At 29.6% G+C, this 26145-nt stretch overlaps 2 protein-coding genes across 6 annotated transcripts in view; both read right to left on the bottom strand.

Moving 5' to 3' along the window:
- The window catches only part of LOC105154656 (uncharacterized), a 37963-nt gene extending 17278 nt beyond the window's left edge, over nucleotides 1-20685 (bottom strand). Inside the window, exons 1-22 of one of the 3 annotated variants that reach the window (XM_087404546.1) lie at nucleotides 20577-20685; nucleotides 12579-12680; nucleotides 12127-12259; nucleotides 11874-12037; nucleotides 10765-10920; nucleotides 10493-10621; nucleotides 10009-10206; nucleotides 9337-9633; nucleotides 8614-8811; nucleotides 7989-8135; nucleotides 5796-5945; nucleotides 5305-5445; nucleotides 5004-5159; nucleotides 4025-4321; nucleotides 3366-3549; nucleotides 3170-3289; nucleotides 2757-2841; nucleotides 2549-2566; nucleotides 2253-2477; nucleotides 1985-2130; nucleotides 1480-1688; nucleotides 1179-1383 (exon numbers count right to left, since the gene is read on the bottom strand). In XM_087404546.1, the coding sequence (XP_087260672.1) occupies nucleotides 1179-1383; nucleotides 1480-1688; nucleotides 1985-2130; nucleotides 2253-2477; nucleotides 2549-2566; nucleotides 2757-2841; nucleotides 3170-3289; nucleotides 3366-3549; nucleotides 4025-4321; nucleotides 5004-5159; nucleotides 5305-5445; nucleotides 5796-5945; nucleotides 7989-8135; nucleotides 8614-8811; nucleotides 9337-9633; nucleotides 10009-10206; nucleotides 10493-10621; nucleotides 10765-10920; nucleotides 11874-12037; nucleotides 12127-12259; nucleotides 12579-12680; nucleotides 20577-20618 (3502 nt within the window). In that variant the 5' untranslated portion in view covers nucleotides 20619-20685. Of the gene's footprint in view, nucleotides 1-1178; nucleotides 1384-1479; nucleotides 1689-1984; nucleotides 2131-2252; nucleotides 2478-2548; nucleotides 2567-2756; nucleotides 2842-3169; nucleotides 3290-3365; nucleotides 3550-4024; nucleotides 4322-5003; nucleotides 5160-5304; nucleotides 5446-5795; nucleotides 5946-7988; nucleotides 8136-8613; nucleotides 8812-9336; nucleotides 9634-10008; nucleotides 10207-10492; nucleotides 10622-10764; nucleotides 10921-11873; nucleotides 12038-12126; nucleotides 12260-12578; nucleotides 12681-14185; nucleotides 14421-20576 lie in introns of those variants that run through there. The other 2 variants (XM_011070330.2, XM_087404547.1) reach the window with 2 other exon arrangements.
- Nucleotides 20686-22190: 1505 nt separating this feature from the next.
- On the bottom strand, nucleotides 22191-25727 carry LOC105154667 (Jumonji domain containing 5). Of its 3 annotated transcripts, XM_087404559.1 has the most exons (10): nucleotides 25503-25727; nucleotides 25387-25416; nucleotides 25286-25303; nucleotides 24441-24572; nucleotides 23911-24052; nucleotides 23624-23807; nucleotides 23317-23469; nucleotides 22918-23135; nucleotides 22647-22811; nucleotides 22191-22528 (listed from the first exon to the last, which is right to left on the bottom strand). In XM_087404559.1, the coding sequence occupies exons 4-10, from the start codon at nucleotides 24569-24571 to the stop codon at nucleotides 22271-22273; spliced, it is 1251 nt and encodes a 416-aa protein (XP_087260685.1). In that variant the 5' UTR covers nucleotide 24572; nucleotides 25286-25303; nucleotides 25387-25416; nucleotides 25503-25727; the 3' UTR covers nucleotides 22191-22270. The 3 variants fall into 3 exon arrangements, with proteins under 3 accessions (XP_087260685.1, XP_087260683.1, XP_087260684.1); XM_087404557.1 differs by lacking the exons at nucleotides 25286-25303; nucleotides 25387-25416; nucleotides 25503-25727 and adding an exon at nucleotides 24667-24834; XM_087404558.1 differs by lacking the exons at nucleotides 25286-25303; nucleotides 25387-25416; nucleotides 25503-25727 and adding an exon at nucleotides 24667-24834 and having other exon boundaries at nucleotides 23317-23466.
- Nucleotides 25728-26145: the final 418 nt, after the last annotated feature.

Raw genomic sequence — 26145 nt, 5'->3', positions numbered from 1 at the left:
AATATTAATTATATAATTAAATTAATTTATAAAAATTAAATATATACAGAGGAGAAGATGGTATTATGGTCAGTGTATATATTGTGGCCTCTCTTAATATCTCCGCTATTATATAGCGAATTCTAATGATTACTTATGGAATTATTTGTTCAGTAGCTTGCCGTTACACCATAACGCTATCATCAATCTACCAATACTCAATAGCCAGCACTTATTACAATGCATTTTTATTTTCATGTATTTCTAAGGTACATTTTAGCATTTAATTACACCAACTTCCTCATTTTTCTGAAACTTGAGCGTATTATTACATGAACATATGTATTTTTGAATGTGTTATTAACATTTTATTTGACTGTATATATTTTGAGTTATGCAAATTTAAACAATAACATGATATTTTGTGGCCCTCTATGAGTATTAATTACTCACGACCTCTTTTTGAGGTTTTCATATCAAAATAATTATTTGATAATCGATTATCAATAGCTCTACTGTTAATCTATAGTTTATATTACGTGTACTATTTTTAGTATTGAGATTTTTAGTACTGAGCAGCTTATATGCAGAAGTTGTGTGAATGTATATAGCATTCATTTGCATATATTTTAAAATGTCTTACTTTAATTTTGTAATCAAATATTATTTTCTAAATAAAACTAATATTTTAAGGCTATTTTTATAAAAAGCTACATTACCATCCATTTTTTCTTTCGAATCATTATGCAATGTCGTCACATTTTTATTAATAGTTTCCTAAGTAATAAATATTTCGCAACTTTGGGCTCAGAATCGATCCAATATTTTAACGAATGCAATTGGCAAGTTTTAAACTTAAATATTGATTGTTAACAAAATTATTGTATAAAATGTAACTGAGATGCCATAATATCACTTTCTTCTATAGTAATAATTACAAAATACGTTTTAAATATTTTTTATTAAACGTAAAGAAAACATCTTTAGATAAAATTTCTGATAATTTTTAAACCATCACACGTACACATATGTAAGCATTGTATACTTCTTGTATATATATTAACAATTTCCTTGTAATAATCTGTCTTTATTAATATTATTTAATATTATCAAATTATTTTCTTATGATACTTATATAATTATTAATAAATTGTAAGATAAACTGTCTGCTTGTCTAAAATTGTAAACTGTTCAATTACCTGCAATGCTACACAAAAGGCGTAACGTAGGTGTCTCTCCTCCATACTGATTGATCATCCCCTTGTTCGCCGCTTGCGGTACGGGGATCGTAAGGGTTATTGGTTTATGGAACTTTCGTCGTCTGGGTTCAATTGTAATCACCGGTGAAACGGCAACGCAATTACCTAGCAATTTGGCCGTGAGTTCAGCCGGAATGACGTGCGCCTATATAAATACAGATGATGATTATTTCATTACAATTTTCCTTTACAATCATATGATTGTCGAATTTAAAATTTATAAATTTATAAATTTAGTTACCTGCAAGCCGACTTTAATTTTTTTTGTTAACGCTCCCGGTGGAAAAACAGCCTGTACATGATTCGCAACGCTGGACAACAAAATGCAACCCTCGGCGCCGATAACATGAACTTCTTGCTTGATTCGGGTTATGATAGCGAAATATTGTGGAAAGTCGGTGGTAATTATACGAGTAATTCTGCCCGAGTGTGCAACGCTCATTTGAGGATCTGAAAAAAGTATAATAGCTTTGTTTAATTATAATAATATTATTGTATCAAAATTAAGATTTACAGACACATGTTAAGACTGTGTATTAATTAATTTAAACATTTAATTTAATTTTAATTTTAATTTTTTATATGTCATATATTATTGACAATTTGTTTAATAAATTATGCGTTACTATGGAAAGATTTAAAAAAACAAAAAATTAAAATTTTGAAAATATGTCCGTAATAAACATTTAAGATAGGAGAAATGAAACTTGGCTTTAACATATTAGTTTTATTAAATTATTATATACCGTAAGGCGTATTGAGAAGAGTATCATCATTATCCACAGAATTATCATGTTCCTTCCACGTTTCTCCATTCTCACTTCGTAGAACAATGATTTCCCGTTCTTTTCCGCGAACAGATGCAAAGTGCGGTATGTCAATTAAGACGGGTCTGAAATCAGTTTATTTCCATACAAACTCAAATATTTAAAAAATCTACATTACTTTATATTACATTAGCATATTTTACATATATATTATATCAATTATGTTGACCAATTAACTGTGTGTTACCCTAAAAATCTCGCGCCCACTGGACCCATCTCGATAATTCGAGTAGCAAGAGCTTCCCCTTCCATCAAAGGGGGTGGATTCGCCACTTTACTTGCTTTTACCAGTCTGCATGTTACGCGAATCGGCATCGTTGCTCTTCGAGGCGGTACAATAAGGCGCACACCACTATGTCTGCATCCCTTCATAGCACCGCCACGTGCATCCACCAGAAAACTAATTAAAAATCTGTAAAGCCAGATCTTTGTAATTCTTTACATTTGATATGTTTTATCCTTACTCAATCTACTTATACTTACGATCTAAAATGCAGCTTCCTACAAAAAAAAAATATATACCGTTAAATTAAATTTAAACAATTTTCTAAATAAATTAAACTTCAAAATGGAAGTTTTCTTAATTATTTTAATTATAAATAAACAATTCTTCTATGTAATTATATAATATATTAAAATTATATAACTGTGTACATATTATTTCATAGAAAAAACATTAATCGAAACTTACCCTAGATTCAATCCGTCGTTATCAAAATTTTCTGCTAAACAATAATTATTGCTTTGTGCAAATTCCTGTTTCTCTTCTTTGGTAACTAAAATGAGAATTATGACATACGCTTTTCAAAAATCAAGTTATTTTATTCTATAAATTGTTTAAAGTATTTTTATATTTTTATTTGAATTAATAATTAAAATATATACTCAAACAAAAAATATCGAAAATATGATTCAAAGAATAAATTATTAGGTTGAAAAAGTTTCAAATATTTATTCTAATAATTTTATATTTTTTGAAAAGATCTATTATAATTTTGAATCAGTTTGTACACATCTATTTCATCAAATTTCATAATGTACATGTATTACAAAATTCACTACATTTTTAAAACAGAATAGGTTGGACAAAATTAAAATTTTTACCTTGTCTGTGCACTGGATCATCCCTAGTAACGTCAATAGGTAACGAATCATCTCTTAAACTCTTCATTAAATCTGCCGTGAGATATCGATAAGGTTGTTCGCTAATTAACGCGTCAGAACCTAGAAAAGAAATTTTTCTTCGCAAAAAATTTCATTATTTTATATTAATATTATTTGTAACTGTGTGTGTACATACCTCCTTCATCTTCCGAATCAGACATAAAACTAGTTTCTTGCAAGCTTTCTGGAGCTATTACCTTGTACTTTTCCTCCCAATTTTTATTATCTGGAGTCATGCTGTCGTAAGGTAACCCTTTTAGAACTTCCATCACGGAGATATATCCTAATTTTTGTGCTATGTTTAATGCAGTTAAGCCATCCTATGACAACGGATTTTATAAATTCATCAAAATCTAATATTATAAATTTTACATATTTATATATTTTTTTTATGATATTTTATTTACCGTATTTCAAAATTCACTGACAGCTGAAAATCTGTTACGTAAACAATAGATTTTCAGTATTGACAGTACATTTTGGAATACAGCTTTTGTTATTTTTAATTTTTTGTTTATTTTCACAAATTTTTATGATTTATATTACGATATTTATATTCTAATCTTATTATTGTTTCTATCATTTAATTGTTTAAGAGAGAAAAAACAAAGGCTTATATAGCTAATAATTAATTATTTTAAAAATATATATAAATTCATAAAATTTTATATTAAAATGAAACTTAAATTGTTTTTATTAATAAATCAATAAAGTATCAAAACATAAATAGATAGATTATAATATTATAAATATTTATACAATTGCATACACATACAGTAATAATATATTGCTTACGTTAGTTTGCGCTTTATGTGAAGCATTTCCTTCCAATAAAGCAGTGACTATATGAGCATGACCTTGTTGAGCGGCCTGGTGAAGCGGAGTGTAATTCTGATTAGTTCTAACGTCGATTGTGGCACTATGTTTCAGCAAAAAGCGTATCATTGATAGATTTCCGAAATGTGCGGCTACATGTATCGGTCTATAACCAGTTTCTGTTTGACTTTCAACATCGGCCCCGTTTTTTACCAAGATAGAGGCCACCCTAATGAAATCTTCTTGCGCGCATAAATGCAACGCCGTGAGTCCGTTCTGATAGATAGTAATAAGAATGTAATATATTACTTATTAATGACTATACACATATTGCACAAATAATGAATATTAACCGAGAATATTTTTTTCGATTATGCCAAAAAATTGATATTAAATATTATTTAAAATATTTAAAATAATTTTTACAGTATATTGCTAGAAATAAGAAATATATGTGAATAATAAAGATAATTTAAGGAATAATGCAAAAAAGAAGTTCAAAAATTCGTAATTATTTACATTGAGAGGACCTCCACCAAAGATCTTGACATTGACATATGTTGTCAAGATCATAACCTTGATCTCCAACAAGTTTTAACCGTTCGTTATTCGTTAAAAAGTTATTATTGAAAAAAATTTGAAAAATAATGTCTCGTTTCTATTACATAAAACAGAAATTTTCTGCTTTAAAATATATTTAATAACTTTCCACAAGAAGTGAGTTCCACCCTACTTTCCTTTCTGCCTAGGAGTGTCATGATCTTGACAACATATGTCAAGATCAAGATCATTAAGGAGGTCCCCTATTATAAATAATTATCCAAGAACTTACAAGACATTCTAATTTTGTGAACGAGGAATAAAATTATGAAATGCTTATAATGACTCTAATTAAACTTGTAGATCTAAAAATTGAAAACTACATGTACATAAAGTATTTGAGGAAAAATTAATTTACCTTAGCTTTGTGATTAGGATTAGCACCATGCTCAATTAACAAATTCGTCATATCATAATGTCCTTTTTGTGAACTCAGATGCAACGGGGTGAAACCTGCTTTGGATTCCGCATTTGCATTCGCTCCTTTCTCTAAGAGAGTAGAAGCTATGTCCATCTAGCAGCATGAAAAAAATAAATTTTTACAAAATAATCAGTGGCAACAATAATAAACATTAGAGAACAACGTAAACATTTATGCATTAGAGAAAATATTTCAGGAGTTATTTAAAAAATTTATAGTTTCGAGATAATTAGTTTACCTGGTTTTTGCGAGCAGCGATATGTAGAGGAGTATGTCCATTTTGCGATGCAAGATGAGGCGATGCTCCTTTTTCTAACAGGAGAGTTGCAACGTTTGGATGGTCATAGTGACATGCCAAGTGCAAAGGCGTAATATCGTTCTGAAACATCAAGCATACATTTTGTAACTCAATGAAACTGCTTGAAAATCCAAAGGTAATTTAAATTTATGCAATATAATATAATTGTATAAAAAAAAGATTTTTAGTTAACATTTAAAAACAATGATTATCTTTAATTTTTTCAGAAATCCATTATCTTAGTTTTTGCTCAAAAAATTTGTTAATAGTTCTAAAAAAAAATAACATTATGCAATTACTAATATAATAAGAAATAATAATAATAAACTAAAATTATACACTATATAAAATAAAGAATATTATGTTTTTTTTTTGCCTAGATGTTTGAGTGTTTTTTACATAACTCGATATACATTACGTAATATACGAACCTTTCCTTGAACATCGAGTTTACTTTCTTTTTGCAAGAGTATATTTGCAACATTCATATTTCCATATTTAGCCGCGATATGTAAAGGTGTAAAGCCATTTTTCGTTGCAGCCTTGAGAGAAGCATTATTTTCCACAAGAATAGCCGCCACCTGTTTGTTAAAAAATTTTTTGTGTTACAAAAATATTTTTTTAAACCTCAGTTTTTAATTATATACTTTTGTAATACGAAACAAAACAGACTTTTCTTGTAATTATTAAAAAAAATTTCTTATTATTTTAAAATATACGGGGTGTCTCGGATCTATAGGATCGCTTCTCGTGAGCAAATAAAGCGAACTAAACTAAATCGAAAAGTCCTATATCATTTTGCACTTTTTGCACTTATTTAAATATTAATTTTTAAAATTCGCTGAATAGCAAGGCGTACCGCCAGATATACAAACGCGCAACAAAGACCATGTTCGTATATTATTGCTAGTTCATATGACTGTTAGTACAGAAAATTTATAGTTCCCGTTACGTATACTATATTGTATTGACAACTGACAGTAATATATAAATACGACCAAGAGAGGACCGCCCATAATGTAAAAAGAAAGTTGTTCCCGGGGATGCGCAGTGGAAGAATGAATTTCTAATCAAAGATTGGCTGTTTCAGTGTACTAAACGCTATTATACGCAGAAAAATATATTTTTAGTCAAATTTAATTAGTTGTTTCTAGTATTGTTATCGCTATTACATACAATGTTATTTTCTTTTTTCATCATGGGACCGTTCATTGTTATAGGTTGCTAGGCATGAAAGAAGTTGTTTACTACGGCGGCTTTGGCAACGCAAAAATAGTGAAAAGAAATCCGCGCTGGACACTCAAAAGTAATGCACATTTAGTCCCCAATAATATCGAGAATCTTCTACTTTTGCTTTTTCAATCGACTCTGTTAGCGGCATCAATTGGTGGAACAAAAGTAGAAGGACAGATTCTCGATGTTGCCGAGGACCAAATTGGCGGCTCACCAAATGTGCATCTATAATGGACAATCGTAACGCGCCGCGTGCTTGTATTTGGTGATAGATTGAATAAATATATGTATAAATATATACGCATTTATTCGGCGATCTTTAGAAATTAATCCGTCAACTATTGTGAAAATTGCAAAATAATAAATAGCTTTTTTACTACCGTTTAGTCCGTTCTACCTGTTCACGAGAGCCTGTAAATCTGGGACACCATGCATAATAAGTAATTTTCTTTTAGTTTTTTTAAAAAGGGATTATATGTTATTCTTATTCATAAGAAATAAGTTTTTTGCTGTATTACATACATATGTATAGAGTTAAAATAATGTTAAATATTGAAATAATATTAAGTATTAAATTTCAAAAATTTAGGTTATCTTCCACAAAAAAGATATCCATTAAAAATGAGGAATTAATTAAAAATCAATATATTTTTTTTCGTGTGTTCGAGCGACATGACATAGTTATGAGAAAATGATTCTATACATTAGAAATATCGGAATTAGACTAATATGTTTGTTTAATGACTTTACATTCACATTTGTATAAACTCTACGAAAGCGTTAGTAAAATATTTATGAGACCCGCACAAATATAAGGGGAACTTAGATATGTATGGTTTGACGCAACGTTTGACAATCAATATCAAACCTTGGAGGAATGAAGTAATTGCCAAATGTCACGGGGTGAAATTGCGTCCAATCTACCTTCGTATTATTTTTTTTTTATAATAAAAATACATGAGGGGGAGGCGAAAGGAGAGAAGCAGCGATAAGATAAACGGAATGAATTTTCAGAACGTAATAATTTAAGAAGTATAAATTAGGTACACGGGTATGTGTAAAAAAAAAATGAAGAAATAAGGTAACATAAAGAATAAACAACGTAACGAAAAAGTTTATTACATAACGAATACAATGATGGATAAATGTAACATAAAATGTATAATCAACGTAAACAAAATTACATTAACAGAAGATGTAAAACAGAATATGTGCGAGATATGAACCAACAATGCGAACAATGTGCATAGGTAATAACGATAACGACAAACGTATCTGCAGCGGCTCTCTCCATCCTAAATGAGGTACTCGCGTTGCCGGGTCCAGAATAGGTAATTTTTATTTTGCGTGGCAACGTAATCCGCTATTTGCACGCACTCATTGTACATTACCTCTTCTTGACCTTCCTTTGCTGCAATATGAAGCGCCGTGTACATATCTTTCGTAGCGGTGTCCACGGCCGCACCGTGCTGCAGCAACAGCATAACAATATCGATATTTCCTAATCGAGATGCTATATGAAGCGGTGTTTGCTGTTCCTATAAAATAACGACGAGATAGTATTAGAAAATATTACGGCTTCGTTTTTCGCGAAGCGATAAGGTGGAAGCATGAAGGTGATTACGATGAGACTCGTGATTGGAAAAATTTCGAGTTACATCATGTGTTTGTATTGTCGTGCCTAAAAGTTTTAAGCGATTGAAAAAGAAAGCGTGAAAAATACAATAGATTTGTCTTACTTGCAATTGGAAGATCACACACTTCAATTACATATATCGCCAGTAAAAAAAGATAAATTTGTACTTCGGTATATATGAGACTGGTTAATGGCTCATGCTTTTGTATAAAGGGGTGCGTATGAGTGATCATTTGTATGTATATGACTTTCTAGATTATAATCCTTAGGATAGGTATTCGCTGTCGTAAAGTTAAACAAGCAGATTCATTGGCTGAAGGTCAAGAAAGCGGCGAAAAGAGGGTCGGAATCAGTTTCGAAATGCAACACGCTCTACTTACCCTTGCACGAGCATCGACTTTGGCACCATTTCTTAGCAAAATTCGAATAATGTCTGTTTGATTAGCTCTGGCTGCCAGATGTAGGGGTGTTTCACCCCTAACAGTTGGCACGTCAGGATTGGCTTCATGCTGCAGTAGGAATATCACGATATTCATACACCCCATAAAACTGGCCACATGTAATGGAGTCAGTCCGGACTGCAAAACACATGTATTGTCTGTTAATATTTTGAATTCTCGATATGACTCCAGAATTAGTTCCATCGATTGTCTTTATCGTTGTCGTTATCGTTCCAGCAATCAATGTCTCGAAAAATGAAGAATAGATACATAAAAATGATCGTAATAAAAGAAGACTACGTCGATCAATTTTGTTAGTTTTATTATTAAACGCACGACCCTTTAACCAGTCTTTGAGATTTATCGATCAATTTTATTTTTACAAGGCACAGAAGAATGGATGAAGATTCTTTTTAACAACGTTAATTACCGTTAAACTGTTGACTTTTTACTCCGAATATATGTTCGCGTATTAAAACGATCATTTCTGTACAAATGCGATCGATATCACAATTTGACTATCATTTGGTAATATTCCATCGTTTCGAACGTTGTCATTGATACTGTGTGAAAACATTTGTGATTTACAGTTGCGAATAGACATTTATGAAAACATGATTGCGAGATGCTTGAGAGTGCGAATAAAGAAATGTGTTGCGTTACCTCCGTGGTCGATTCGATAGATGCACCGTGTTTCAACAGGAGTTCCACCACTTTGATGCGATTTTTCTTGCAAGCGATATGAAGTGGCGTGAAGCCGTTGAGAGCTCGAGCGTTCGGATCGGCTTTACGATCGAGTAGCAATTTAGCGACTCTAACATGACCGCAGTGTGCGGCAACGTGAAGCGAAGTCAAATAGTCGATGGTCACTTCGTCTACTGGCGCTCGATGGTACAACAGCACTCTTGCAGCATCCACATGATCTCCTTGAGACGCCATATGTAACGGTGCAAGCCCATTCTGTAAAAAAAAAATAATTTTTAATTTCAGACAAAATAGCAGATCCTAAAATATACATATATGTACAATTTAAACAGAAAACTTGATCTGTAAATTACAAAAAAAATTAGAATATCTTGGTAAGATTAATTAAAGATTTTTAGATCGCAACTCTGGAGATAAGTGCAATCTTAATCTTAAAATCTTATCTTTTAACTTAAATTTTAATATTCTATTATAATTATTATTATATCTATCGTAAATTATTATTATATCGTAAAAATGTTAAAAATAACAAAGAAGAAATGTGAGAAAAGTCATTTAAAATTTTTTAATTAATCAGTACAAGAGAAAACTTATCAGAGCAAATTTAATAGAGTACTTGTTAGAATATACCTTAGTACGCGCGCTAATTGGTGCTGAATGTTCAAGAAGTGTGCTGATAACCTGTTCATGTCCCGATCGCGCTGCGCAATGTAGTGGAGTTAAACCGTCTCTGGTCTTGGCGTCGATTTGCGCCGAGTTCTCCAACAATATCTTAACCATATTGTTTTTGCCCCACTTTGCCGCCACATGTAGCGGGCTTATATTATGCTGAAGAAAATACATTACGTTCGAAAACTATTAAATTATAATATATTAATTTTAAAATCATTTTAAAAATAACCAAAACTATTACTATTTCTAAGAGAGAGACACAAAATATTATTTATTATTACATGTAACATTGAAAACATATAATGGTATGTTTTAGATTACAATTCTATAATCTTAGAATACATGTTATATCTTTGATTTCAACAATTTGAATCTGAAATTATTTTTAAACTGTGCTATAGAATTATTCTTGCCAAAATAAAAATCGTCACATATACCTTACCTTAGCTAAATAATTTACGTCAGCTCCTCGTTTTATTAATAACCGTGCTATCTCTTCGTTTCCATAATGAGCGGCGATGTGAAGAGGGGTGAAACCACTCTTCGACGTCACATCGGGCTTATGGTCGTTCTGTAACATTCAATCATTTCAGTGATGTAGTATTTCAATTTACTCAATTGTTTTTAATTTAATTATTTTTTAATATCGTTAATTTAATTAATTTATTGTTAATTAATTTTGATTTGATATACGAAAATCCGTTTTAAGCTTACTTGTAAAAGCAAGTCAGCTGCTTTGCAATCGTCTTTCTTCGCAGCGATATGAAGTGCCGGCAGTCTGACTTTGCCTTTCGAATCGTTCTCCAAGAGTACACTGACTACCTTATCGTGGCCTTGCTGCATCGCAACAGCAAGCGGTGTGAATCCATCCTGAAAAACAATTAGTAATAATTGTAATTAATAATAATTTTAATTTTTAATAAAAGGGTCTAACCGAGAGAGAGAGAGAGAGAGAGAGAGAGAGTCTAGTCTAAGATTAATGAATTAATTAAAAATATAATAGTTTTAAAAAGCATGATTTTTTTATGAACAATAAAAATCTTATTGGATCGTACAAAACAACCAATAGGAGATAAAGGCTTATAATTGTTAAAACTGGATCTTTAATGTTTTAATAATTGTATGTGAATTTGTATATACTGTACGTGTACGTACATATACATGTATACTATATTTGTAATCATTTGAACTGCGGATTTTTTAAAATTCAGCAGAACTATTGTAATAATGCTATATGTAGTAATAGTGTAGTAACAATTAAATTTTATGCTCAATAGGCATCTATTAAAGAGGTCTTGATATGCTAGAAATTAGTAAGTAAATGTATTTATTGCAAAAAATATTACCTCGGCTGGAAGTCGAACCCAAATCTCTAACATTCCGTGCGAGCATTCTAAGCCTTTATATAGACTACTTTGATTTAATTTTAATGAATTTAAGTAACCTTTATCGTATATATTAATATTCAAGATTTTAATGATTGTTCTTATTGCGATATATGCCGAAAATTTAGTTATATTTTATTGTTTATTAACATTGAAGATGATCTAATGGTAGGTTGAAACATTTGTTCGTATTTCTGTATTTGAATTAGATAATTTATTAAATATTAGCAGTTAACATTCAACTTTAGCTCACAGTCTTTTCTTTTTTTAAATATTTATCAATAATTTATCAATAACTTATTAAAAATTTGAGACAGCCCAAATTCTCTTCGCTACTATTAGATAAATGAAAATGATTTAAGAATTAAGCTTACTAAAATTACAATAGCAGAAATCTATAATTCAGTAATCTATTTCGAGAATTTAGATCAGGCTTACCTCAGTCGCGAGACTTTGATTCGCTCCATTGCCGAGCAAGAGCTTGACGACCTGATCGTGATTCTCCTGCGCAGCCATGTATAAAGGAGTGAATCCATTTTGCGACTGGATATTAACTGCGGCACCATATTGAATAAGTATATTGACTATTTCGGATTGGCCAGCTGAAAATAGAAAGAACAAAATTATATATAAAACTACTAATTATGATAATAATATATGCGTTCATGTAACGGAAATTATTGTATTTTACCTAACGAAGCTATGTGTAATGCGGTATTTCCTTTCTTTGTTGCCGCATCAACTTTTGCGCCCCTTTTTAATAACTCTGTTACTATTTCAACGTGGCCATCTTTCGAGGCTAAATGCAAGGCATTTAAACCGTTCTGTAATAAAACACAAATTAATTTATCATTATTGTAATAACAAATATTTAGATCAAATTTAATTATTTTATTTAACTAAAAGTTAATTATATAACAAAATTAAAATAAGTATAAATTTAAATTAAATAATGAGCTTTTATTTTATGTATATAAAAATTTCGTTACGTATGTAAAAATTAATAATTTTGCTAAATTTGTTAAATTAAATTAATTTGTTAATTTTGTTAAATTTAATTATTTGAAATAATACTGAAGTTAAATTACACAAAATTGACAATAACTTTAGTAAATAATTTGACATTTTAAATTTAACACTTACCAAGTTGGCTGTATTAATATCTAAATCGGTGTCGAGAAATTCGACCACTTTCTCGAGGTTGCCGGATCGAGCAGCGCGAAGGAATGCTGTCGTGTCATCAGCCTAAATACAAATATTTTATTCTGTAAACAGCTGTAGAGGCAAAACATTTAAAAGTATATGTAGAAAAAATGGCATGAAAGATGGAGGGTCAGATAAAATATAATAAAAGACAAAGATACGTAATATGGTTATTTATATAGATATGTACACGAGTAACCCAGTTTGCGACGGTGATGTAACCCTGTCCTTTTTCTTTTACCCTCACATGTTTAACACTTCGTGCACTTCGTGCACATCGTTATTATCCTTTTTATTAACGTTTATTTAATCAATGTTATAACATATTTATTAGTACACTCCAAATAGGCAATGCACAAACAAGTATATTTACTCTATTTTATGTCAAATATATATACAAAAACTCATTCTTTTCCTGTAAATAGCTTTAAAACTTTCCGAGACTTACATTTAAAAAATATAAGAGTTTAAAAAAATTTAAAGAAAAACTCGTAATATTACGTAGTAATATTACAAGATTAATTAATCTATAGAAAATTAAAGCAAATTTAATTCATGATAATTAATTTACAGAAAATTGGAAAACCAATACAAAGCGTTATCACTAATTTACGGTTTAAAGTTAATCAACTCGTGATTTTCTTTCCAGGAACGGGAGTTTTTTTTTATATCCCGCCCCTCTGTCTGCAATTCACTGTGAATCATCGCAATAAGGAACCATGTCGGCCAGGTGGTCTGCACCGCATCAACGTATTCGCGCGCGCGCGTGCTATACTCCGTCACCCTGACCTTTGAGTAGCTCTTACCGGCTTCTATACCACGTCTTAATATAATACCTACAAATCGCGTGCTTTTGCAGCTTTTTGGTCACAATCGCTGAGGCCTCTTTGATATCGATACGTTCTTATATTCGCTATCGCGCCTGAACGTCTCATCCGATTTATTTCGCGCATCGCCCACCCTCCTTTTACATTCTTTCTGGCTTTCGGAAAAACTGTTGTCCACGTGATATAATACTTATCCTACTGTTATAATAAAATTATAATTGGAAATTGATATAATTTTTGATATAGTTTAACGAATATAAGTTGTTATAATTTCCTGCATGCGAAAATAATTTTTCTGATAATGAAAACGTAATACAGCTATTTTATAAGACATATTTCTCCTCTTTTAAACACGACCTTGTATGTCCTACAGGAATAATAATTTTAGATCTCTCTCCAAAATATTAAATGCATTAACATTCTCCGACCGGCTATTGCGTTTCTGATATAACTACAGAGATAGAGACAGATATTATTTTTTGACGCTTATGAATGGTATCGCGAATTCCCCAAAGAACGGTGGATCTTGCGACAGATTTTAGAGCTGAGAATTAGAAGAAATACTCTCGAAAATTCCACCCTTCATTTCGTCTCCTTCGATCGGTCAATTCGGAATGGACAAGAAAGAGGGTGCGTGCATGAAGGAGAAGGAGAAAGAGAGAAAGAGAGAATGCGAGTGCCGGCTCCGAATCGCTATACCGCTTCTGTTAGACACCGTACCTGACTGGTATTGTCGGTGACCATTGCGACTAATGGCTGGGTGCCTCTCGACTGTTCGGAGCCCAACGTCGACCGTACGCACGCACGCAAGAGACGCTTGTCTCTCCTTTGACACCGATCGCGCACGTTACACCACCATTTGTGCACACATCCCTCGGGGATGCGCACGATAACGCCAGGAAGAGAGCGTCAGGCGGTAGGAGCCGCCCTGCGCGAAACACACAACGGCGCAGAATCGAGCGACAACGATCTCGCATATAGGGGGAACTCGACGGGGGTGGTTTGCACCGGGGGGTGCTTGCCGGTTCACTCGCACCCTCCCTGAGAGGCACATGCGTCGTCCGTCTTCCCGTCACCGATCCCTCTTGTGCGCCCTTTTATGACTCCCGCATTGTTCCCGCTTTCTCTCTTACTCTGCCACACTGCATTGTACCGCTGTTTTAATAACCAAAATATCTATTTTACTTTCCTTTTGTTCCTTTTGTTACTACTTTTCGAACTTTGACAAATCAGCAATTGCTTAACTATATATAATAACGTGTACATAGTTACTTTATATGAATATATTTTAAAAAATATAGTATCTTTCAGTTTCTATATTTTTAAAATATATTTTTTTTCTAAAGATATATTTTCTAACAATGTATAGTTTAAATATTATAATATAAAATATATTAAATAAAGTTTTTTGTAAAAAATAAAAATTTATTTAAGTTATTGAACTGACAAAAAAGTATATTCATAGCATAAAAAGAAGTCGTTCAATTTGTCTGCTTTGTGAAATAAATCGTCCAATCTTTCTTCGGAATAGAAATCGGAATAATAGAATTGATCAATGCATTTTATTTTTTATTCTTTAATCATTTTATTTTAAAATACAATAAGCCTCCTCTTATCCCTTTTCATATTTCTCATTTTATCTTATCGCTGCATCCGACCTTTTCCCCCGATCTGATATATTCGTGTGCGATAGAGGCGTATAAGGGTGCAATATGCGTCTGTTATAGAATCATCATCAAGCTTGAATTACCGACGGGGAAGATGGAAAACAGTTTTTACGAAAGAAACTATACCGGCAATGATAGCGCGCACCCTTGTATGCGCAAGATATAAGGGGTTGCGGAGATTGCAAGTAATGTATTTCATATTTGAGCCGCCACGTGGAAACACTATATCCATGCTCGGAACTATCCTGTTTTCAGTTGGTGAATGTAAAAACATCTAGCTGGATGTGTTTAAGGTGGTTGTATCGCATAGGAGCGGCTTTTGGGGGTGCAATCCGAAGCGTCAGCGCATGAGGACATCGTTCGGTGGTGAAAAAAAATTACTGTTCAAAAATTGCTGCAGATCGCAATTTTTTAACAATAATTTTTATTCTCAACAGTAATTTTTATTCCTCAACAATAATTTTTATTTCCCCATTGTATGTTAGTATTTGAGAATGAGTTGATAAGCGAAGTGGATATTAATGAAGTAGTAAAGCAACTTTCTAAAGTTTTATAATTAATATTTGCCCGGTTACCCCCCCATTTTCTTCGGTTCATAGAAGATTTATATTATATTTTATTTATTTTTTATGTAGCCCTTTAGTTTTTGCGCGAATTTCTAAATAAGGTTTTTGCGCTATAATTGAAATGTACTGTCGCTCCTTGTCTGGCACAGGAAATTCCTTGTCTAGCTCATAAAAGTACTAACTTCAAATGCAATTATCTTTTGAACATGCCTGATTATTCCCTCTCAAAATGATATGCATGTATAGAGAATATCGTTAGCTTCAAATAATAAACGCTTCAAACAAATCTTAAGAAAAATCATTTTGCTATACAACCACCTTAAGATTAAATCAAGAATAAATTGCTATTCAATGCGAAATATCTTCTTAGGAGGAAATTCTAAAGTCGTCCTATCAATTATTTTTTAAATAAGTATTTTTCTAATTGCCTTATATATATATATATATATATATATATATATATATATAGACTTGTATATACAGATATGGAAATCCTATTCCATAATTAATGTAGTGTAAACAATAATGTATAGTCCAAACCGATCAACTTTATGCGTACTTTATGCATACTTCATGCATGCATACTTAATATTATGTATTGATGTAGTGTATAGCGATGTGTCAATGATACATAAATCGTATGTGTATAAATCGGTAAAATACATAATTTTAAGATTTTCTTAAACTCCTATGTTTTGTAATATTTTTTAAAATTTTGTAATCTTTTTGCATGATATGTGCAACAAGATTGATAAAAATCATAAAATGTTTTCAACTATTTAAAACATGATTAATCGACGTTTTTTACATGTTTTATATATGTTTTTTATAATACTATACTATTCAAACTTATTCTACAATACATTTTTCTGGGAAAAAATGTTTTATATATAATTATATAAAATTATTTAAAAATATATTAGGTGTTGGAATTAATTCGTAGCGTTTTTTAATGAAAGAATGTTATTTATTTCACATGAGCATTAAAAAATACATTAATGAAAGTACTTCCCATCACTTGTAAAACGCTACGAATTAATTCCAACACCTAATATATAATTGTATATAATTATATATGAAATTATATATAAAATTATATATATATATATGTATATAACTATATAGAATTATACGTAATTATATATAAAATATGTCCATTTATATACAAATATATAAAATTATATATAAAACATTTTTTCTCCGATTTTGTTTCCTGTATTTTTTGCTACTTTTTACTTCTTTTCACTTCTTACCTGATTTTTTGTTTTTCCTCTGTCGCCCGAGATAAAAATTAATAAACTTTAGAAAAATCAGAAGACATTAACAAGAAATACAATTGTCGCTAAAACGGTCGCAAAAGAGGGAAAAGGCAAGAAATAAGGAGCACATTGTAGACTACTTTAGAGCATGTATAAAGCATCAAAAACATGTTTTGAAAAAACACAATGTTTTGTCATTTAAAAAAAAGAACATTATCTTTTGTCAACTCTGATGTACGATAATATTTCGAGCTGCCAGAACAGAAAACAGGAGTTTAATACATAAAAAATGGAGCCAAGTGTTATAATAATAATTATAATATACCATCAATAAGAGCCTTGCTTTTTTCCTAGTCTTTGCCATTAGGCCTGTTCTTTTTAACTTCTTGGGCAACTTATCTTTTCTCTTTTTCTCTCCAACATGAAGAGAAAAGGAAGAAAGATGAACTATATAAGAACTTTAGCTAAAAAGAACAGACCTCTTGGTTATCATTAATTATCAAGACCGACAACTGTTGGTAGATGTGTACAAATGTAGTTTCTTTTTAGCTATATTAGCTTTTATGTATTAAACTCCTGTTTTCTGTTCTGGCAGCTCGAAATATTATCGTACATCAGAGTTGACAAAAGATAATGTTCTTTTTTTTAACATTTTAAGTCTTTAATTCTTTTTTCAAGTTTTCGTATGTTTTTTTAATCAATATTGAACAATTTTATACTAAAATATTTCTTTATTTATTAAATTAAAATATATTAATAATTTACTATAAATTTCTTGCTATTAATATTTCAAAAATAGCGATTCTATACAGTGTAGCGATTCTATATATTTAAATAATAAATTCAGGAACAACTTTATATTTTGATTGTAAAAATTAATAAATTTTTTAATTACTCTTGATATTTTCTCTTCATTTTCTTTTCTCTTCAATATTTGCAAAAAAGAGCAAAATTATAGTTAATATCTATACAGGATTCCAGAATGAGATCGTCAAATATTTTGTGCGTAGACCGTATTTTCTATACACATAAACAGAGTAGTTTTGACGAAGCACTCGTGTGTAGATAGACTAAACCGAAAAATCCTCCACTATTTTGCAATTTTCGCAATAGTTAACATCTATTAATAACTAAAAATCGCCGAATATTTATATTTAATAATTTTTTTATCCGACTTTGCTATAGAAACTTTACTTTAGAAAAACAGCAAGAGAAATTGCAGAAAAAATTGTTTATTTTCTTCTCTAAGAATTTTTTCAGAATTTTTTATCAACTTTTTAATACTATATTAATTACTTATTGGCAATTATTTTTATTAATATGAGAAAATACGAAATTAAAAAATTCTGAAAAAATTCTCAGAACTTTATGAGAAGAAAATAAATAATTTTTGTCACTTGTTTTTCTGTAAAGTTGATAGTACTTGAGTAAAAAATTATTGAAAATCAATATTCAGCGATTTTTAATAATTAATATCTTGTTAACTATTACGAAATTGCAAAATGGTAAAGGACTTTTCAACTCTGTTTAGTCTCTACCTGCGCACAAAATATTTGGCGGTTATTCTGGGACTCTCCATATTGATTTTAACAATATAGATATAGCCAATTAATATTAATTGGTCAAATAATCTAAAATAATAATTATAATCTTGTTAATCACATTAACGCAAAGTTATAATAATTTTTCGCTGTGTGCTTGCAAAAGATGATGTTGAAAAAATAATTTTAACGTCATTTTGGTAAACGATAACGTCAACGTCCTAAATCTCAAAAGAAATAAGCAGTATGTCGTTGTATATTGCGATCAATAAAATCTTTACAGCCGAGTTTGTGTGGCCGCAAGTAGAAGAATGTTATGTAGGTATGTATGCACGTCACCCCGTCACATAATACATCTCTCGATACAACCTTGCACTCGCGTGACTTTATCCAAGGCCACGACCCCCTGACTCCAGCATGCTGCCACACATCTCGTACCCTTAATTCTCTTGCGTACCAATCGGCTGTGAGATTTCAAGGATACATATAGAGGTTGAGCTCTTATTATCGCGTCCAGAAATTTATTTTCTATACATATACACAAGGTGTCCGGTAAGTTTTGACAAAGCGCTTGTGTATACATAGAATGAACTAAACTATTGTGAGTCAAAAAGTCCTTTACCATTTTGCAATTTTCGCAATAATTAACAAGATATTAATTATTAAAAATCGTAGAATATTGGTTTTCAATCATTTTTTACTCAAATACTATCAACTTTACAGAAAAATAGCGAGAGATAAAAATTGTTTATTTTTTCCTCATATATATATATATATATATATAAAGTTCTGAGAATTTTTTCAAAATTTTTTAATACCGTATTTTCTCATATTGGTAAAAATAAGAAAATGCAGTACTAAAAAATTGATAAAAAATTCTAAAAAGATTCTTAGAATTCTATGAGAAGAAAATAAATGATTTTTGTCTCTTGCAGTTTTTCTATAAAGTTGATAGTATTAAAGTAAAAAATTATTCAAGCACAATATTTAGCAATTTTTAATAATTAATATCTTAATTATTGCAAAAATTGTAAAATGTGTGTGTGTGGTAGAGGACTTTTCGACTCAATTTAGTCCGCTTTATTTACACACGCTTTGTCAAAACTTATTAGACACTCTGTATTATTAACAATAATTCTGAATCAAATTGCTGTCAATTATAAGATTCAAATTATTTTCGTATCACGTGCATATTTATTGCGGGTTTGAGAAAATAGGTATTATAAATTTTATTAACATAAATATATAATATTATTAATATATATTTTATATATATAGATAATAACAAATTTGTTATAGAGCATAATTTTGCTGAGTTGGCAGTTAATTAACTGAACATCATTTATAACTTTAAAAATAATTATTATTACTTACAAAAAAAATAAAAACGTGAAACTACAATAAAACACACTTATTACGTATGTATATACATATAGCCTTTATTTTGAAAACTGTCATGTTATACGATTTGAGAAAGTGAAGCGTGAAACACAAACAACTTTTTCTCTCGAAAAACAGCATTGAAATAAAAGAATAATAAATAATGATTTTATTTTTAAAAAATTCAATGAACTTATAATTGTAAAAATGTTGACATAAGATAAATAATTACTTTTTCAAGCACATATGTAAATAACGTTTCAGAATGCTTTGACAAATTATTTCTAAAAATAATATCGAGCTATCGCTTTCTGGGCAGTATCCAATAATCACCACGAGTGAAGCTTGATAGCGAGATGTCAGCTGATTCGATCATCTGATATTTATTTATTAATTTGATGCTATTGATCCATGTATTTTTCATAAAAATGAAAGTTAATCTTACCTGTTATCAATGTAGTTGTATGGACATATTTGAAAAGAAATCATTTGAAAAATAATCATTTGAAAAATAATTATAACATGTATGTTTATTGTCAGCAACATATGTTTAAAGATCTTAAAACTATAGGGAATTGTTATATAAAATGCTTGATTTAAAAATTTTTCATATACACAACAGGGATTTTGAAAAAAAAAAAAATTAAAAATGGAAGATATTATAAGATCGACAAATATTAGTTAATACACGTCTTTACCTGGAGCCTAATGATCGGTGGGAATGCGTCTTCTCTCGTCATTACTAAATAATAAACTGTATATTCTCTTTGACAAACTACGTATACGCACGCTATGTAAGCACCATGCTGAAGACGTAGACTGCCGGATATTAATAGAGTTCTATATATTATTTTTGTTAAACTCCTATATGTCGTGCCTTTGTTAAGTAATATCGCGTTTTGCATTATCCAAAGCTAGTAAATTAACAATCATGTAAATTTACGAATATGATGTTTAATTTTAACATATCGAGATATACATATAGATGTATTTTTCCTACTTTATAATGCATGCGTGTGTATACAGAATAAGTCTGATAAAAAGTTCATCACATTTTTTTCGAAAACGATTAGGAATAAGGGGATATTTATTATCAAAATTGTAGAATAAGAGGACATATTTTGACTTTGTCATTTTAAATGTCTTTGGGTTTTTTACTATCAATAAAAAAGTTTTTTTTAATCGGAAGAGGTTTTTAGTTATTTCGGTAGTACCCAATCAGCTGAATATTTTTGTATTAAAGTATTTCTTCAATTGAAAATTCAACTGTTTTGAGGATATAAATAATAAAAGAAGTTTACAAGTTCGAAATAAATTTTATTATTGCAAGAAATGTTTAAAATGTTTACTATATTCATTTAAACGTGTTAGTAGTTTTCATAGAAAACTTGCTTGGATTTTTAATTTTTGAATAGTTATTTTGCGACAAATATTTGATTACCGACATTAAGCATTATCCAAAGTGTTCGGCTGACAGCTAAAATCTTTAAATATTGTTTATACTGATGTTAATGATTAATCCAGTAAACGAGAATAGATTGAAATTACATTTTTAGAAGTACGCATTCGCGACATTGAAATAAATCCTTTTCAATGCATTTTTATTCATATTTATTGGACATTTCTATGTCTTTCAATCTAAAAAAATTTTAATTCTTTAAGTGAATACTGTTCAATAAAAAATTTTGAATAGTTTTAATCCAATTGAATCTAAAAAAAAGTGGAAATGGACCGCAAATGCTACTAAAATACGCATTCGGATGAATTCAAATAGATTAAAATTTCATTCCATTTATCGTTTCATTTACTAGGAATGCACTGGTTAATTTATCTAGTCGATATTTTTTTATAACTCAATATAATTTTAAAAAATTGATTTTTTCGAGAATTAATTTTACTAATATTTGTCCCTTCAAACCATAAAACTTTTAACTGAAATATTTTCCGTATCATTCATATTTTCTAAGATATTCCGCCCATTATGTTTAAAATGGGTCACCCTGTATATATCTTTGTTACTTCAAGGATTTTATACATTAAAGCATATACAGGGTTGACCATATTCGACGGAAAGATGTTTTTTTTTTCAATCATGGGAAACGTCGTTACTCGATCTAACATCTCTTTCCCATGATTGAAAAAAAAAACATCTTTCCGTCGAATATGGCCAACCCTGTACATTCTCTAAATTTATTTAAAAAACACAATACACACAATCAACAACTTTCTACACTATTCAAGAATATAAAGAAATAATTTGTAAAAGGTATTGAGTTGATTACATAATACGTGTTGTAATAAAAATTGAATAATTTTAATAACAAAAAGTTTAATTTAATCATTTGTAAATTATTACTCCACAAAATAATATTATACAAAATATTATACAACATTAATTCCACCAGAAACTGATTGAAAAACTCGGAGTAAGAGCGGTTACGTGATGCCACCATTTTGGTGGGATATACAACATTTCTCCGGGTTTTAAGTAAAATGTCATGCCGCTAGCTTTACGAAAATTTGGCCATTTATTATAATCTGGCCTCACAGGATCTACTTGTGCAGTATTGTTAAGTAATTTAGTATCATAAGGATACAAATTATTTGTCTCAGTTGGAGAATATAAAATAACTCTTTTGTAACCGAATACCTAAAAAAATAAAAATAATGACATACTAAGTACAATATTCAAAAAGTATAGTACAGTTAATTTCAAAAATTTTTAATATTTTATTCAATAATTTCATTGTAAATCTCTTTCTATATACCTGAGAAAGTAAATTATTTTTCGGATCAAAGTGCAAAGGCGACACTGTATTAGCAGGTCCAAACCAGGCATTAATATCAACTTCTGATGATTCTGTATCATTTTCCTCATTATCCGAAAAACAGCAATATTCCGGCACTTCGAAATCCTCTTTCAACTCTGGTATCTAATTGAGATTGATTTAAAAATCATTCTTTTATACAAAACATTTTAATCATTTTTATATATATAACATTAAAAATAAGATTTCGTCGCGTGCACTGAATTAATACCTGTTCAAACAATTGATGTTGTGCTAAATAACCAACTTCGCTATTAGTTGCAATAATATGTTTTTGTAAAAATTCAGAAAAATTGATAAGATGTTGTGTCCAATCTTCCTCAGTATAACGAGATCCAACTTCAATTGGTACTGTCCGAGATCCTGCGATCTTATTCAAATAATTAGGATTTTTCCATAATGTTAATGCTTTCCAGTGATTCATACAATCTAGTAAAATGTATAAAATATTTTATTTTTCTTTATAAAGCACAGTAAGACTACTAAATATTTACGTTATTCAGGGTAAATAAAATTCAGAATTTTGTCATTATACAGATCACATTAAAATAGAACCAAGTATTTTGTTATATATGATTTAGAGGCATTTGCTTCACATGTTAATACATACCTGTTAATACAGCCGGTAACTTTGGCATAAAAATTTTATTGTAAAATGTTTGCATCGAAGGTTGTTCAAAATATCTATCCGGATAGTTAGAAATTAAATAGTTAGTCCCTTTATGATCAATTGAAATATCTTTTATATTTATCTCAGATTCTTCTAATAAAATTTGAAAAATATAAAATCAATTTTAATGTAATTCTTAAATAATTTAAAACTATAAATTTATATTTAATATAATATTATAAATTTATTACTGTAATAATTCATTATTATGAGTTAATAATTAAAATATATTTATAAATATTCTTACCAGCACAGTAATTGTTTAGTTTTGTTGCAATAGTTGTCAATAAATTTGGCATACTAAGAAGAGGTGCGCCTAATAGAATGCCTCTATCAATTTGATTAATAATATTTTTTAATGCAATTGTTTTCTTCTCTTTATCAGCATAATTTTCAGCATTTACTTTCCACTGAAGTTCTAATAATACAGCCTATAGATGTATCAAATGCAATTTTAAATAAAATTTATATGTCGATAAAAGCTTGTGAAAAGTAGAACAAATGTTGAATTATATATTATGCAATATTTTATACCTTTACAATAACACATAAAGAATAACAATATCTGTATTCTATTGGAACATCTTTCCAATAGCCTGAATTCAATATCTCCCATGTACGGTCTAAACAAGCTTCCAATCTTATTATTGATGTGTTTATCCATTTTTCTGAAGTTCTTATAGGAAAAACAACTTAAATTAATTATATGTTGCATATTTATATTATAAATATCATGTTATTTGAAATAATAAGTCAATCATAAATAGATATAAATATAATAAACAATCTATGACATTTAGAGCTTACATTTTTACTTTAATAGTAGTATTAATATATAATGTAGTCATATTGTACATTTTAAGTTTTTAAATGCTTTTTTATATTGTCTATTAATTTGACTATAGATAATGTAAGAATACATTAATATCTCAAACCAATTAATTTGACAAAATATATGCATGAAGCTTTTATAGTAAGTATAACAATTTTATAAATATATATGAAATAATATTGTATTAATATAATATAATATTATATTAATATTATAAGTTTTCAATATTTACAATTGTTTGTCGGATGTCCGTAGCACATTAATTACAGATGTCAAGTGCAATTTTATTTCAATAGGTATATTTTCCAATTCTTTTGTTAATAATGCCCAAGGAACTATTATCATAGAATCACTATCAGTCATTCTGTAAATTATATATATATATATATATATATATATATATAATTATTATTTTACACATATAATCATTATTATAAGATATAATTAAAAGTCTTTACTTATAAAAAAATACTTCTGCCATATACAGGTTTACTTAAGTATGTCCATCGCACGATAACATGATCAGCTAAATAATACAAAATCTTTCCCGTTAATGAGAAAGTTTTAACTCTACAAAAACTCTCTATAAATATAATAACATTTTCTGTAATAAACAGAATTTTAAATAAAAATGCTATGACACATAAAGGTATACAGGTGCCAGGACCATTGCATAAAATAAGCTCCGGATTTTCTCTCCATAAAATTGGAAGACAACTTAGTGTGGCAAATATAGTGGTCCAAATTGATGTGAAGTATGACTGCCGAACTTCACGACTTCTATAAATTTCTACAATTTTGTAATCTGTATTGCCATTTTCTAGATCTCTAACTTTTTCTGCACTAAGTTTATCTGTCTGAGCATGAATATATACTCTAGGCGAATAATTCTTAATGTTTAAATATTTAACAATTCGCAACATTTCGGCTGTGTGTCCACCAGATCCTAATATTATCATTGTTTTAATTGAACAAGACTTTTCTTTAGGTTTAGTGTTTTTCATAAATATCAAATAACAAGCTCTAGCAAGTATCAATATACAGGCAAACACAGCAAAGATAAAATATTTCACGTACATCTTCTTGTTTTATTTGCTGAAAAGAATATTATGAAATATAATTGATATATATACAAATTTACAAAGGATTAAATTACATTAATAATAATTCTTACTAACCTCACTACAAATTATGTTTCAGTTCATCAACTGGAAAAATAAATAAGTTATAAATTAAATTATCAGTTAAATTATAGATTTATGTAGAGATTTGCTTTTGTAAATGAGTTTTTTACTTATGCTTTTTTAGTACGAAAAGTCTTCTTTTTCTTTAATTTGTAACACATTTCCATAAAGCCAGTGACACACGATACTTATTTTCCTGTTGGATTGCTAGCCGGATTAAGAAACACAATAGGCACAGGCATTAGGCACAGGCAACAGGAAATAACGAGCCATCTAATCAAAGCTCTGGGATATAATATCGAATTTACACCAGAGCTCTGATTGGACGGTTCGTTATTTGTTGCCTGTACCTATTGTGTTAAAGCCTTTAGAATCTTGCCACCATGTTAGCTACAATACTGTTACAGGGGCCTTATTCTTGAAAAGAAACGTATACAAAAGTCTAGAGAAATGCTACAGTATACGTTACGTATACTATATTATTTCCTTAGACTTTCGTATATAGTTCTTTTCAAAAATAAAACTCCAGGCCTAGTTTCCGAGGGTTAAATCTGGATACTAAAAACCAACAATTGCAGTCGAGTATTCCCCTGTTCCAATCCAATTGGTTGATTCTTACATTCTGATCTAGATTAAATCCTCGGTGGAAACTAAGCCAATTGTAAAATAAACGTTCTGGATATCAACAGAGAGAAATCTGGGAGGGACCATGCCGGCTTTTTTCCTGTTACTTCGAATTCGCCTGTATACCGC

Source organism: Acromyrmex echinatior, chromosome 3, assembly GCF_024713525.1.
Source record: "Acromyrmex echinatior isolate Ae372 chromosome 3, ASM2471352v2, whole genome shotgun sequence".
Taxonomy (NCBI): Eukaryota; Metazoa; Arthropoda; class Insecta; order Hymenoptera; family Formicidae; genus Acromyrmex; species Acromyrmex echinatior.
Note: the sequence above shows the minus strand (reverse complement) of the source record. Positions and strands in the feature narration are given on the sequence as shown.